Source organism: Henckelia pumila, unplaced genomic scaffold (assembly GCF_033568475.1).
Source record: "Henckelia pumila isolate YLH828 unplaced genomic scaffold, ASM3356847v2 CTG_461:::fragment_3, whole genome shotgun sequence".
Taxonomy (NCBI): domain Eukaryota; kingdom Viridiplantae; phylum Streptophyta; class Magnoliopsida; order Lamiales; family Gesneriaceae; genus Henckelia; species Henckelia pumila.
In genome coordinates, this window is record NW_027331831.1 from 9,968,393 (window position 1) to 9,982,860 (window position 14,468).

Genomic DNA, 14,468 nt, shown 5'->3' on the forward strand with positions numbered 1-14,468 from the left:
CCCCTCTTGGAGATTCGGGAAGAATTTTGAAAATTTTTCCCTAGTTTATCACATTTTGAAAGTCATAAATAAATATTTTAAGAATTTTTTTAAAAAATAATAATAAAAATGGAGTAACCCCAAAATGTGTACACACAGTCACACAGATGTCTGGAAATCACAGGGAGACGAGACATGAACTGGGTCAGGCCGCAAAGGGGCCCCTGGCTATGGAGCCAATTCATTTATCAGTCTTTTAATTTATTGCTAGAGGGACCAACCCACCCTGTCCATTCACATGCAATGAAGCCATCTCTGCTCCTTCGTTACATTTCCACCTCTTTCTTTTCTTCACAATTTTCTTTTTATATACTTGGAAATAAAACAAATGGCAAAGCTACAAAATCTTCATTGTCAATCACATGCATTGCACCAGGCCCCTGATAACTAGGATGGTGGTCGGGGAGGCCGGGCGAATATTGATTTACTTTAATATATTTCAGTATATGGAAAATATTATTTATTCTACAACATCCATTCATACAAAGTCTGATTTTTATTGCATCAAAAATTAATACAACACTCATAAGCAAAAATCAAGAAAAAGGCCCCAAAGACCCTTTGTATAGTTAGGCCAACTTTAAGCCATAAAAATTAATAAAAAGAATGCCATGCACGTGTATCCGTCGCACGTGCCTGCGATGATCACCCAAAAAAAAAAACAGAAAAAATTGGAAGCCCAGTATATACGGTTAGGACAAGGAGGGAAAAAAAGGAAGAAGGCAAAAAATAAAAAGGGGAATTTCCCGCCAAAAAAGCACACATCCACACGTGTAGAACACACTCCTTGCGTGAACTTACACCACTCGAAAATTAAATTGAAAATAAATCTAATCTCTCTCTTTGTCATCCCATGATCTCTTCTTCTCTTCACTTGGGCAATTTGCAAAAAACTGCAGCTTTTAGTGCAGTAATGATAGGTTTGTGCAAGATAAAGTTCAATAAACTCGAATAATCCGATATAAATGCTGCATATATGTAATATCATCACCGATCTCATTGATTGAAGGGAAGAAGTTTGACTTGTATTGCATCCACAGCTCAAATTTCAAAGCCCCAATCTTTATATTTTTGACAGGCCCTCGTTTGATTTTCTTTCACTGCCCATTTTGGTCCCACCAATGAAGCGCTTAATTCAATGACAATAATCAACACCACCTTTGAATTTTCAATCACTTCCCCCACTCCATTCACTCCACGATTCCACTACGCACCATTAAACAATTCATTCCCTCTCTTCTCGCTTTTAATTTTCTCACACCAAAACAATAATATACTATGTACCAAATCCCCTTCCCTTGGGAATCAGCGAACCCATCCATTGATGGCAAAATGCCCACCAATAAAGGGGTTTTCGTAATAAAAAAAAAAAAAAAAAATCTCCCAAAAATGTCCAAATTCTTGTACATACATACACTATATAGGCTACTATTTATCTACACCACCCTCTAGTCAATTTTCATTTCTCCACCCTCTGAGAAAAAATATTGAGGATTTTTTAAGACAACCTTGGACCACCATTTTCTTTGGTTGTTGGTTTTCTTTTGTAATTTTAGACCCCTCCCGCCCCCTCCTTAATCAGAGCTCCCCTTGTCATCATCCACCCATGATGAATTATTTAATTTTCTCCTTTTGTGAGCCGAGAAGGATGAAGATGTGGAAGATGATGAGTCGCTAGAGAAGGTACTCACCCGAGGCATGACTCGGAGTTGGGGTAGCACCTTTGGTTGCTTCTTCGTCTTATTGGACATTATTTGTCTCGTCAATTGGTAGCAACTCGTAATTTGTTCCTGTAAATCAAAATATATATTGTTACTCTTTACGATAAAGTCGATCGTTTTCTCATGTAAATAATGTATTTTTCTTACTTTGTGAAGTCCAGCACACCATGACTGAGCATGTTGAGCTGTGAACGAGGAAAATTTCGGCAGATCATTTGCTGCACAAAGCATTGTTGCAGCAGCGACGCATGATGGTCTAAACTCGAGAAAGCTGGTCTCTGTTCATATGTAGATTTCACTGTGTATATGTTTGACTAAAAAAATACAAATAATTGATGAAATAATATTTATATTGGAGACGCTAATGCTATATATTGAATAAAATTACTGATCATTTTATTTTTTAAAAACAAGAAAGTAGAACCCAATAGGCAATATGCAACCGTTGGTGCGCGATGATGTCAAAACTTGAATGAACACATGTTAAATGAATCAAAAAGTCAATTACGGTGATTAATTTGGTACCTTGTATAGTAGAGAGAATAATTTCTTTTGCCATTGATACAAGGAACCCGGTATAAGTTCCGGTTGGGTCAATTTTGAGGGCGAAAAAACATAGATAGCAAAAGGGAGAAATGGATCGAAGCCTCCATTCTAATACCCTCAGCACGAGGAGCTCCATCCTTTGAATATTTCTTGGTTCAAAAAGAAACTTCGGACCTTCGACCTACGAAATGAAATTTAATTAAATTATGCTGACTTTCACGTGACCCGTAGTTAATACATGGGATCAACGATATTATTATAATTACCTGAAGATCCACAAGAGAAGGAACGAGAGGTTCCTCCATTTTAGCTGCTAATGACAAACATGCAGTGGACAATAATTGCAATGGCCATCCATTCAATATCTGTCATTATTTTAATCAAGCCGTGCGGGAAAAAAAATGTATTAATTTATCATACATGGACAACGAAAATTAAAAAAAGAATAAAAGAAAGATTATTCATAATTATTAGTAACAAAACAAACAAAAGAACAAAGTTGTTACCAATAATGATGCACAATAGAATGCATTCTAATGTTCTTAGAGACTAATACGGACAAATAGACCACCATAACTTGCACTTTTAGGGGATTAAATTCAATTAAATTAAGTTTTATTTTTTGAAAAGTTCCCAAAACTTCAAATCTTTATCATGCTAAATATGAAAATTTATTCATGTCCTAATTCAACTTTATTAAACATTTGATTTTACTAAATATTATAAATAAGGTTTTCAATTATTCAATAATTAGTGGAAAGTATGCGTCTAAGTAATAATAAATGTAGTTGATATAATGGACATGAGTCTCCATCTTACGCCATTAATCTATGGAAACACCCTTAATTACATGTATTCGTGAATGTGACACATTGTCTTAAATATCAGACCAAACAATATACTACATTATTAAATTTTCATTAATTGTGGGTTGACAAATAAAAAAATATGGTATTAATTTGTTAGGTTTACATCTAGTCAACATAACTTCTTAATTCGGCCATTAATTTGCAATTTTCTTAATGCGAGGTATTTTTTAAAAGAATATTTGGTTCGGGCTAACCTCATTTATCAAGTTCAAATTATATACGACTAAAAAATTAATATATCGTATTTGACTATTTGAGCTATACTAGTGATAACATCTTGAAAAATTATTATTAAAATAATAAAATCCCACAAAACTTGACGGTGACGGGAATCGTACCGGCAGCTGATGGGAGTGAAGAAAACGGTCAAAGTAGCTGACGGAGAGAAACGCCGTTAATGGCTGGAAACCGTAATAACGGTGCACCTGCACACACAAAATAACCCGTCAAGTTCCCCCCAATACCATAAACTGAACCTTCAGGTTTATCGTGCGCCGCGGATCACTGTTTCATCGCGGTGACTAATAGCTCTCTCTCACTAAAATCCTTCCTGGAACCACCGGCGAATTCTAGCCATAGCAAGCCAGCCATGCTAAAGTGCGCCGATACAATCATCACACAGATCACAATGAATTGAATAACCGTCACCATTTGATAAATCAAAACCTCGAAAGCGACGGCTAACTAACCGAGCGCATGATAGTGTTCAACACTGAAAGTGCTGTGCAAAAAAAAATCGATAATCGTGAATCGCGATCTAGAAGAGGAGTATACCTTGAGAATCCATGCAACAGATTGAGTTCTAACAGACGCATCGATCGATAGATGATTATCGATAATCGCTCCGGTGAGATCTCTCTCGTCTTCTAGAAGTCCGGCGATTGATTCCTCGACGTCGGGCGACCGAGTTTGGACATCCGATGAGTATTCCGGAGAGTCATCTTCGCCGCCGGAGAATATGATATTGGAGTCCTCGCAGCAGAGAAGATCGGAGAAGCAGTCGGAGCACTGAAGTGACATGGCGAATGTGACCATCGGTCGTTCGTCATTCTGTTCTGATCATTTTTTTTACTGTGCTGTGATCCCGGAGGTCGCCGGAGATTCGTCGGAGTGCACCGCCTGGGTTGCAGAGGCTGCGGGAGGAGGGGACCGTAGGTTTTTGTTGTGTGTGTTCGTTTAGATTCTCTATACTCCACTGCTGACTGATTGGTTTGGATGTATATAAATAGAGATACCTTTGCTATTGTTCGAATTTTTTTAATAATTTTATATTTTAAATTTTTGTACTAACATTTCTTAAATTTATACAGATATAGATAAATTAATTAATAAACAGATATCTATATGATATAATATAAATAAATAAATAAATAAATAAATAAATAAATAAATAAATAAATAAATAAAAATCACCTGATAGTGGGGATCGCTATTGGCCAAATATAAATGTTTACATTTGATACACATAATTGGTAAATATGCAATGGGAAAATTGTAATGTTGATGTTGCGTGTCCGTGTGTTTACAATTTTGATCATATATTTTGTCAAATTTCAGTTTTAGTCTGATATATATTTGTTTATCTAGCAACATCATCATTTTTCCGACAAAGATATGATGTGAACGTAGCATTATATGTATGTTGTCGAATCATCACTCTTATGAAAAATAATATTAAAACTATCAAGAATTGAAAGATACATCAATATTAAAACCCAAATTTAAGATGACCAAGCGTAGTTTGCAGGCTATTGCGTTAGTTCGAGGGATTTTCCCAGAACGCACCGAAAGGTAGCGGCTGCGGGTTCCCACGTCACGAAAATATATATATATATATATATATATATATATATATATATATATAGTTCTTTTATGGTGCCCAACAACTATGCCCAACTTCGTGTCCGCCATGTATAAGTCAACTCACCAATTGTGTTGGTCAACTCACCTATTGTACATGCTGGTCAACTCACCTATTGTCCGCCATGACTATGTTGGGCTCAATTGTACATGTGTAGATGAGTGAATACATAAACTTCAAATATTATAATTTTTTTTGCTAACTCTTGCAAATGGTCTTGTTAGCTAAGGTTAGCTAATCAAGACCGGTTTTTTCAGTCTTAAAAATTGTTTGGACCACAATAAAATACAGATAAGGCGTCCAAGAGTTGGTATTACTCTTTTATATTCAAGTAAACACTGTTAACAAAATAAGTAAATAACACAAGGTATATCAAAGTTCGAAGGTGAAATCCTTATATGTCTTCCTTCTTCCACTTAGCAAAGAATATTAACGAGAGCTTCTGAACCGTTGAGTGATGGCAGTGTTTCAACTGACTAAACATATTTGTAATACAAGTTAAGACCATTTGCATTATAACAATTAATTGTTATCACCAAAACAAAGGGATCTAATACACCAAAATTGCAATCTTTCTATATAAATTTTGCGCCAGATATGTAAATGTACACGCATGTTGATGTATTGAGTTTTCACTAGCTTAATCATAGTAAATCCTCCAAAAAAAAATTCAAATAAGAAATTTGATCATGACAAGAGAAGAAAAAATAAAATAAAAAAAGAAAACATTATTTTATGGAAATCTCATGGGGATTTGAAATTACATAATAATGTCACGAACACTATTAATGTATTGTCTCCATATATAATAAGAAAGTTGGTAATTTCACGCTATAGGGACGGGTCATGGTTGTTCAATTTAAAGGTCGACACTCGTTCGTTTACGATTTTTTCACTTGACCTGTGGACTCGACATTTCCATATCCTTTTCAAATCCCATTTCTTGTGTGTGGCCAAGAAGTTAATGATGAAATTATTGAGGATGTTGAGATATTTAATTATGTTCGTAAAATGTGACATTAAGTAATAAATAATTAAAACATGATCCATCACAAATATTGATAGAATAAAACTAGTCTACTTCGTCTTAATTGAAACAGTTTTATTCACTCCAAGGCCTAAAATTTTGAATTTTTCTTATGGTAAGCTTTTTAGTTCAAAAATCTGACGGCCCTAGCTAATGGATTTATGTACATGTTGGGTATTTTACGAGTCGCATAGGAGTGTTTATAATCAAATACATATATACTTTCTTTTATTTTATTTTTACTTTTTTTGAGTGAGATATTTTTGATTTGACATTTTTTTAATTTCGTTAAACTTTGGCAACATATTTTATTCTTATTAATAAGTTTGGCATATGGTGTAACAGGCATATATAGAATTGTTTTCAGAGTTACTATGGTGGCAAACTTTATTTTCCCAATGATGGGTTTTGGCTCAAGTTTGAAATTATGTAGATAATTAATATCCGTACATTCTTCGTATGCTAGAATTAGATAAATCAATTATGACTTGACAAATATTCATGTATGAATTGATCATAACCCTTGAGACTTTATTAAGTGTACTTTTCAAATATTCTGGCAGAGGTTAATGTATTCAATATTTTTCGAATAAGGAAATAAAATCCAAGTGAGCGTCATGACACCGTAACCGACTCTAAAAAGTCCTCGAGTGAACCCCAAAATGCATGCAGGTGATCATGTGCATATATATATATAATTCTGGATTGGCATTTGTGATGCTGTAGTACTCCAAGTTTCTAGTGATCAGAATCCGGCCGGTACATGACTCGATCGAACGTCCTAGGTATTCCGAGTTCATGAACCAAGTTAATTAAGCCAATTAGTTTCATGATCGATGTGCATACACCACCTTAAGGTTATATGGGCGATGTTGGTTTTTTCTTAAACTAAGTTTTCATATCTAGGGTGTCGGAAATTGCACGTATTATAGGACGTCCAATGATGTATCTTGGGGATTATTGCTAGACTTGGTTTTAGGCACTTGAGGATATATCGACCCCTAGTACGTTCTTGATCGACCGTAGAGCTCTGCGATCGTGGAGTACTCCATATCTTTTGTGGCCACCCGACTCAATCGTCGTTGTTACGACTCTTCCATGGTTGTATTTGGAGGTTACCTCTTTAGACCGTTAGTGTGGTGACACAATATTTCTTGTTTTGCTATATATTTGGCTACCATATGCACTTAGTTTGGGGCACGGTTAGGCGCACAGCCTCTGAGCAATGTCTCCGAACTCCGATCCATTTATCTGCTAGTTGCATGGTATCACTTCTATATATGGTATGTGTCCCTAATTCAATAATCCAATAATATTTTCCATATATAAGACTAGGTCTCCTACGGTTTCATGCATGTATCTATATCTGGATTCTGGAGCGAATGGTTAAACTTTTGGTATAAAAAATAATACTTTTTCTGATAGAAGTCTAACAAAATTGACATGTATGTGCATTAGACGATTAGAAGTTTTTTGTGTTTCTATAATTTGTCGATAATGACGTTGGGCAGGAATCACATGAGGATATATTTAATTGTTGGTGCTAGAGAAATTAGGTTGTCCAATGTGAGTGTGATGTATATGTGAACCATTAAAATTGACAATAACCTAGTATTATTGCCTTAAGTAGACAAACACTCGATAGCTAGAAATATTCCTTTTGATCTCATTATCTTTATTCTTTAGATCATTTCGTGTCCCAAATTTTAAATGTTGGTTGTGCTATTACAAACCCCAGAAAAGTTTGCATTAAAATTCTTAAAGCAGACAAAATTAACGAATTTTAAACTATCATCGATAATAGTGAATTAAATTGCTCTTTAAATGTAATTGATGCTTAATTTTTAAAAATAATTATGTTTTGCATAGTTTTATAAATTTGAAGCAATATTTATCTTTTAAATAAACATAATACAGGCCTTGATCTGTAAAAGTTGAATAAATCCAAATTTAATTGATTAAATCAACTTTAAGTGGAGCGTGGACATGATTTGACTAATTCAACTCAAATCAAGTTGTGAATAGTTTATAAAAGGGGACACATAATTAACTTTTAGGATAATAAAAAAAACATAATCCTCTACCTTCCTTCCAACACATTGGATAATGTTTCTTTTTATGTTTGATGGAATGGCTAATTTGGATCATCCAATCCAAGCTTAGGATGCTGCTAAAATAATTGCAAAGTTATGAGCTTGTAATTTATTTTACAAAATATAATTTTCTATAATTAATCATATGATTACATCAAATGTAAACTATTGTGCCAAAAATTATATTTGGTAGTTATATATGCTGTATATCTCCAATATTTTGTATTATGTAGTAGAAGTGTACGTCACATGTCTATTGTGTTTCTTTCATGGCAACTATTACATCCCAAAAATATCAAGTATCGAATATCAAATATTGGTTTGTATTTTAGAGAGACACAAATGTGTCTATATATGATAGAAATATATATATAAATCTGTATATTTTAATTTGTAGTATGTATTACACCCTAGTATTTCTCCAAGATTAGCTTCTATTTGACCATATTATAACCAAACAAAATCTCGAAGTAAACGTTATGATTACTTACATGTGCGTGCATATATATATATATATATATATATATATAGTAATAAAAAGTTTAGAATGAATATAAATATTTACGAATATTTTGAACACCAAGTTAACGTGTTTACTTTTTTCAGGTGGAGTAAGAAGCAAGATGGACAAATTAATAGTTTTGACAATTAAATAGAATAATTTCGATAAATGAAAAACATACATCTGTTTATTTTCATTAAAGTGGAGACTCTTATACTAATATAATTAATTTCCAATTGATGAAGTCATATTTAATTTTTAACCCTAAAATACTAAAAAAAAAATTTATAACATAGAAACCCGCAGTCGCTACTTTTCGATGCACACTGGATAAACTCTGGACTAACGCAATAGCCTATAAACAATTCCATTCAAATAAATCGTACTGAACAAACCTGTGTGACATACTACTGAATTCGTGAATGCATTCGTAATGGTGCCCTTCCCACCAACAACTCAAGTTGAAACAAAGGGACGATCATACAACTCAAATGGAAGCCCCATACATTTAATATATATAGTAAACAAAAGTGGCAGTGGCAGTGGCATGGTTCAATAGAAATTCGAATTTTTTTTTTAATGTTTGAATCTTTATATATTTTTTAATGTATATTTGAAATATATTATAGCCTCCATCATAATTCTCATTAAAATCAATTTTTGTTTAGGATATCTCAAACAAGGATACCAAGGAAACTGCTCCCTCGGGTGGGACATTATGGAATTAATGTATTTATCAGTCATGTGCTGTCTTCATAATTCCCAATGGTATATGTACACGTATACATACACATTATATATATGTGTGTGTGTGTCAGTGTCTGTGTGTATATCCCCATTTAATTAATTAATACCATGGGTGGGTCGACTGCTCACACATACTTGTCATGTCAATTAAATGCAAACCCCCATTTATATATATAATTCTAAAATAAATTATTTTAAAATATTATGAAAATGAAAATAAATTATTTTAAAATATTATGAAAATTAAAATAAATTATTTTAAAATATTATGAAAATTAAAATTAAAGTTTACGTAATCAAAATCAAATACTTCGTTCATTTCGAATACGTAAATTTATTTATTTTCTCGACACAGATTAAAAAATCATTTATAAATTAGGGTGTGGTTTTTTCAAACCAATAATTGAGTATTTTTAGTTTGGATCAATTGAGAAGAAGCAATGAATGACATACAGTCAAAGGCAAATCTAGCTTTGGCGAATTTTTCTTGGGCTGAATTTATTACATTAAATAAATGACAGTAATTGCACATGGCTCCGCTTGACTTATGTGCAAATAACAGCTTGTTAATTTTCTTAATTAAAGGACAGTTATATGGAGATTTAGAATTATGAAAAATTAAAATTTTTTGCTTTATAAAAACACGAACAATCATCAGTCGATTTAAAATTCTCAACGAAAAGTAGGGATCATACCGTACGCTCATTTTTCAACCAAAAACATTGTCTATTTATTTATTATCATCATCGTCAGGGGCGGATTTACTGTAGGGCGAGAGGGGCACGGTCCCCCCGAAAATTTTTGAAAATTTTATTAGTATAAGTATGTATTTTTTCGGTTATTGTATATATATTCTTTGGTCATTTTTTTTTTTGAAAACTTAGAACTTTTTATTTAAAACTATATTACAACTTTTTTATTTTTTTATTATTTAATTTTTATCATGATTTATTTAAAAAATTAAAATACCGTTGATTTTTTAATTTTTTATTTAAATCGGCTTCAATAAATATCTTGCTCGTTTTTTTAGTAATTTGAAGTGATTTTAAGGTTTGATATTTTGGGATTTTTTGGTAGCTGATAATTTCATTTTTTTAAACCAAAGTTCGGTAAATTTTTTGAATTTTCTTAACATCAAATTTGGATATGTTTTTTTTTTTTTTTTTTTCATTTTGTTTCATAACTTCTCTAATCTATTTCGTTATGTTTTTGTATTTGTTCTATGATGTGTTTTATTTTCTTATATCTATCGTCTTGATTTTGAATCTTATAAATTAATTATTTGTAAGTTGAAATAGTTTTTTTCTAATTGGAAAACTTACTCATCGACTTAGACAAAAAATAAAGTCGTGTCCACTTGTGCAGTTGTGCTTGCAAAATTTAAAAAAATACAATAAAAGCTTAATTATAAACGAAAGATTACATATTATTTTTTTTATTTTTAATATTTGATAACATATAGAATGAAACATATCTGTGAATTGAGATTGTGACTCTCGCTTAGCATGTTTCTTTTGTTATAAACTTATAGATGAAAAAAATAATTATAAAATATAAAAAGACAACAAACTCTGATATGTACTACGATAGATTTTGATATATAATCAAAAATATCTTTTACAAAATATTTGGCTTTCCTCTTTTGGGAAAAAAATTAATGTTAACTTTTGATATTATATATATTTATTTTTTTAAAAATTGTATTCATGTTACTGAAAATTATAGAAACATATAATAATTATTTTTGTCATTTTATATGCGAGCACGGCCCCCCAGAACATGGAGTCTTGGATCCGCCCCTGGTCGTCGTCTATTCTATTATACAAAGGAGCGGATCGGAGTTTATCGAGGATACCAACATATCTTATTTCATAATCATCCTTTCTTATTAATATTTTTACTAAAAACCTCACATTCACTTCATATTTTACTTGAAAAAAATGCATATAAAAATTTTCTCTTTTACATACACAATACGTATGCACTTTTCACTAGTTATTATTATTTATCATACATAGTTACTGAAAAAACGTGATGCCAATTGTCAATAACTTGTAATTCACTCAATATTTTAAATTGGATTTCGAATTCGAAACTCAATCGTAACAAATTTATCGCGCAACTGAAAAAACAAAGAATTTAAAGTAAAATTGGAAATTATTTAAGGAAATAATTTTTGTCAACATCCTGATGAGAGGCTGATTGTTTTGCGGATCTGAGGATGGGATATGGGGTTGTGCTTGATGTATATATATATATATATATATATATATATATATATATATATTTGTGTATGCATGGATCGATATATTATATATGTGTATATGTCTTTTTCTTGGGCTCTCTCGATAAAATTGATAGGCCCCGTGTATTTTGTCCCATAGCATGCAATGCATTCGTTTTAGAATATTATTTTAATTAATGATTAGCTAGTGTCTAATCGTAATTTTTTTAACCCCTAAATCGCACGCCAAGATTGTTTATTAGTATAATTTCTGGAAGTGTAGAATTATTAATTTACTTGGTCGTACCATTTAATTCCACCGATACGATTAATGGGGAAGATTTTAATCCATGGATCTTAATTAAAAGTAGCAGTACTCACTACTCACATACAAATTAACTTTGATTTTTCTAATATTTTTAATATTAACAGGTATTTGTGATTTACAATAATTTGTGTCACAAATTTATCATTCGTATGTCAAATTTATCATTCTTATATTCTATCTCATGTATTTACAAAGTTGTGATTAGAAATTATTAATCAATTCGTAGTTAGCTTAAGAAAATAATCATTCCAATTATCAAAATATTTAATATCTTAAAATCTCACTATCTAATTAAAAATTTACACCAAATACTAACTAATTTTCAATAATTTTGGTGCAATGAGCCTAAATTAAAATTCTAATTATATATACATATTAATAATGTTAAAGAGTAACTAACTTAATTGTAATTTATTTATAATTATCACATTTATAATAATTTAAATATTAAATATTATTTTATCTTAACGTAAAATTTTAAATATTTAATTTGTCAAGTTAGTCCAAAAATAATATGCAAATTTAGCATAAATTTTTTTTTATAAATACATAGAGACTCTAGTATTATATTATATTTATCATATCGATATTAAAGGTGAAAGGTACTTACAAGTTACAACATAAAAAGCCACCAAAAGATATGCTGGTGTGATATTACTTTAAAACCTATTATTAATTATAAACTAATCATAAAATTAATAACAAATGGTATTTAATTACAAATAGACATGCATGATGCAAATGAAATGCCAGCTTTTCGTTTAATTTGATCCATGATAAGTACGATTATAATTAATTATTCATTGAATAATAAAATTATATATTTACTTGTTCTGCCAAAGGTCTATATATAGACAAGACACAACTTTTTATGAGACGCCCAAAATTAATGTCTTTTTCTTAAACCGCATATTAAGATACCCACGTTTAATGTAAATTAGTGTCTGAAAATTATACCAAAAAAATTAATAATTATTAATTTATTGTTATTGTTATTATAATTATATATTTTCACTAATCATATGTTAGGCAGCTGAAGTTTCAATTTTCTGTTCGGGCACAAAGTTGTCGTAACTCTCAGACTCTTCCTGAAGTGTCAATTAATTAATTTATTATTAATCATACCTTACAAAGAAGAATTTGCTTCAAAGTTGGCCCGTTTAAAGTTTTAATCTTCTAAGTAGTGAAAATTAGGTATTAATGATTTTGTTAGTTGTATCATTTACGGCTTTTGATCTTATCTTGTTTGAATACCAACGCGACATTGAACATGTATTTCTCATGATTATATCAACATTTCGATAAAATAAGACTAACAGGAAAAAAAATATAAACAAAACATAACAAGAAAGAAAAAAGACATAAGTTAAAGTTGAAAGACCCAAATCTTCTTTCAATGTTTAGAATATCCCCCGATTTCTTTTAAACTAATTTAGTGTCTCCATTTTCATACTCCTCAACCCCAAACATTTAAGAGAAACTAAGGTCGTTAGCACTTATTTCGGACAAAATTTTAATTTATTGGGTGTTGACATAAAAACAATCACAAATGGAGGAGAGTGTTTTATGGCACAAAGTCTATAGTGTTTCCTACCATTGATAACGACCATCATTAATATATATATATATATATATATATATATATATATATATATATATATATATATATATATGTGTATTCAAAAAACATAATGACCACCATATTAATTATTATATAAATCTTGATTAAAACAATAGAAAATGACATTCATTCGAAAGTCAATTTGATTTAGGACCCCCAATTTGTCAAATTTACTTGAAAGATGTATATAATAGTAAAATACAACAAATAATGAAATGCTACATGTAAATAAATAATTTTTTTTTACATTAACTTGATTTTTATCACAAAAGCTCTTATAAAATGATCTCACGGGTCAATTTAATGAGACAAATCTTTTATTTGGATCACTTAAAAAAAAAATATCTAAAGCCAATTTTCTCTTCAATCCCTAAAAAATTATAAGAATTTTCTTCATCCTAAATAGATAATGCCGCCACTTGGGCACCACCACTTCTTCTTCTTCTGGTTGAAAATGGCAACTTCTATTAAGAGGAAAATATGAATTTCATTATTTCCAACCAAAGTGCCTCTTGGGCACTTTTTTAAGCATTCATGATGAGACTATGAGTAGTGATTTTCTACTCCACGTCTGCTTTTTTTATCTGACATGTACATCAATTAACAATATTTTTCTATGGTTTAAACCGTTTAATAATGAAATATTATTTTATATATATATTAAACTAGCATCATAATTATGAATTGCCTAAGTTTGCATGAAGGTAAATGAATCGAAACCGCTTGAAAAATACTGAATTTGAGTTGAAATTGAATATGTTCGTATTTTTTTTAGTCGAAGTCAAACTCAAATTATATTATTTGATAGTTAGCGAATCTCAATATGTTATTGATATAGATAAATATATATTGAATAAATAGATCATTTCGAGCCTTCTGAATATTTATTT

At 30.8% G+C, this 14,468-nt stretch overlaps 1 protein-coding gene across 2 annotated transcripts; it reads right to left on the reverse strand.

Moving 5' to 3' along the window:
• Positions 1-516: 516 nt before the first annotated feature.
• Positions 517-4,356, reverse strand: LOC140871751 (cyclin-D1-1-like). 2 transcript variants are annotated; one of them, XM_073274433.1, is made up of 6 exons: positions 3,950-4,356; positions 3,514-3,600; positions 2,573-2,671; positions 2,286-2,487; positions 1,908-2,038; positions 517-1,829 (listed from the first exon to the last, which is right to left on the reverse strand). In XM_073274433.1, the coding sequence occupies exons 1-6, from the start codon at positions 4,208-4,210 to the stop codon at positions 1,614-1,616; spliced, it is 996 nt and encodes a 331-aa protein (XP_073130534.1). In that variant the 5' UTR covers positions 4,211-4,356; the 3' UTR covers positions 517-1,613. The 2 variants fall into 2 exon arrangements, with proteins under 2 accessions (XP_073130534.1, XP_073130535.1); XM_073274434.1 differs by having other exon boundaries at positions 1,659-1,829; positions 1,908-2,058.
• Positions 4,357-14,468: the final 10,112 nt, after the last annotated feature.

Bases quoted from the DNA above. Each gene is read 5' to 3' on its own strand.
- LOC140871751 (XM_073274433.1), bottom strand. From the start codon at position 4,210: ATGGTCACATTCGCCATGTCACTTCAGTGCTCCGACTGCTTCTCCGAT. The intron at 2,672-3,513 runs GTACGATTCCCG...AAATAATGACAG, and splicing joins TTCACTCCCATCAGCTGCCG to ATATTGAATGGATGGCCATT. The intron at 2,039-2,285 runs GTACCAAATTAA...ACATATGAACAG, and splicing joins TATTCTCTCTACTATACAAG to AGACCAGCTTTCTCGAGTTT.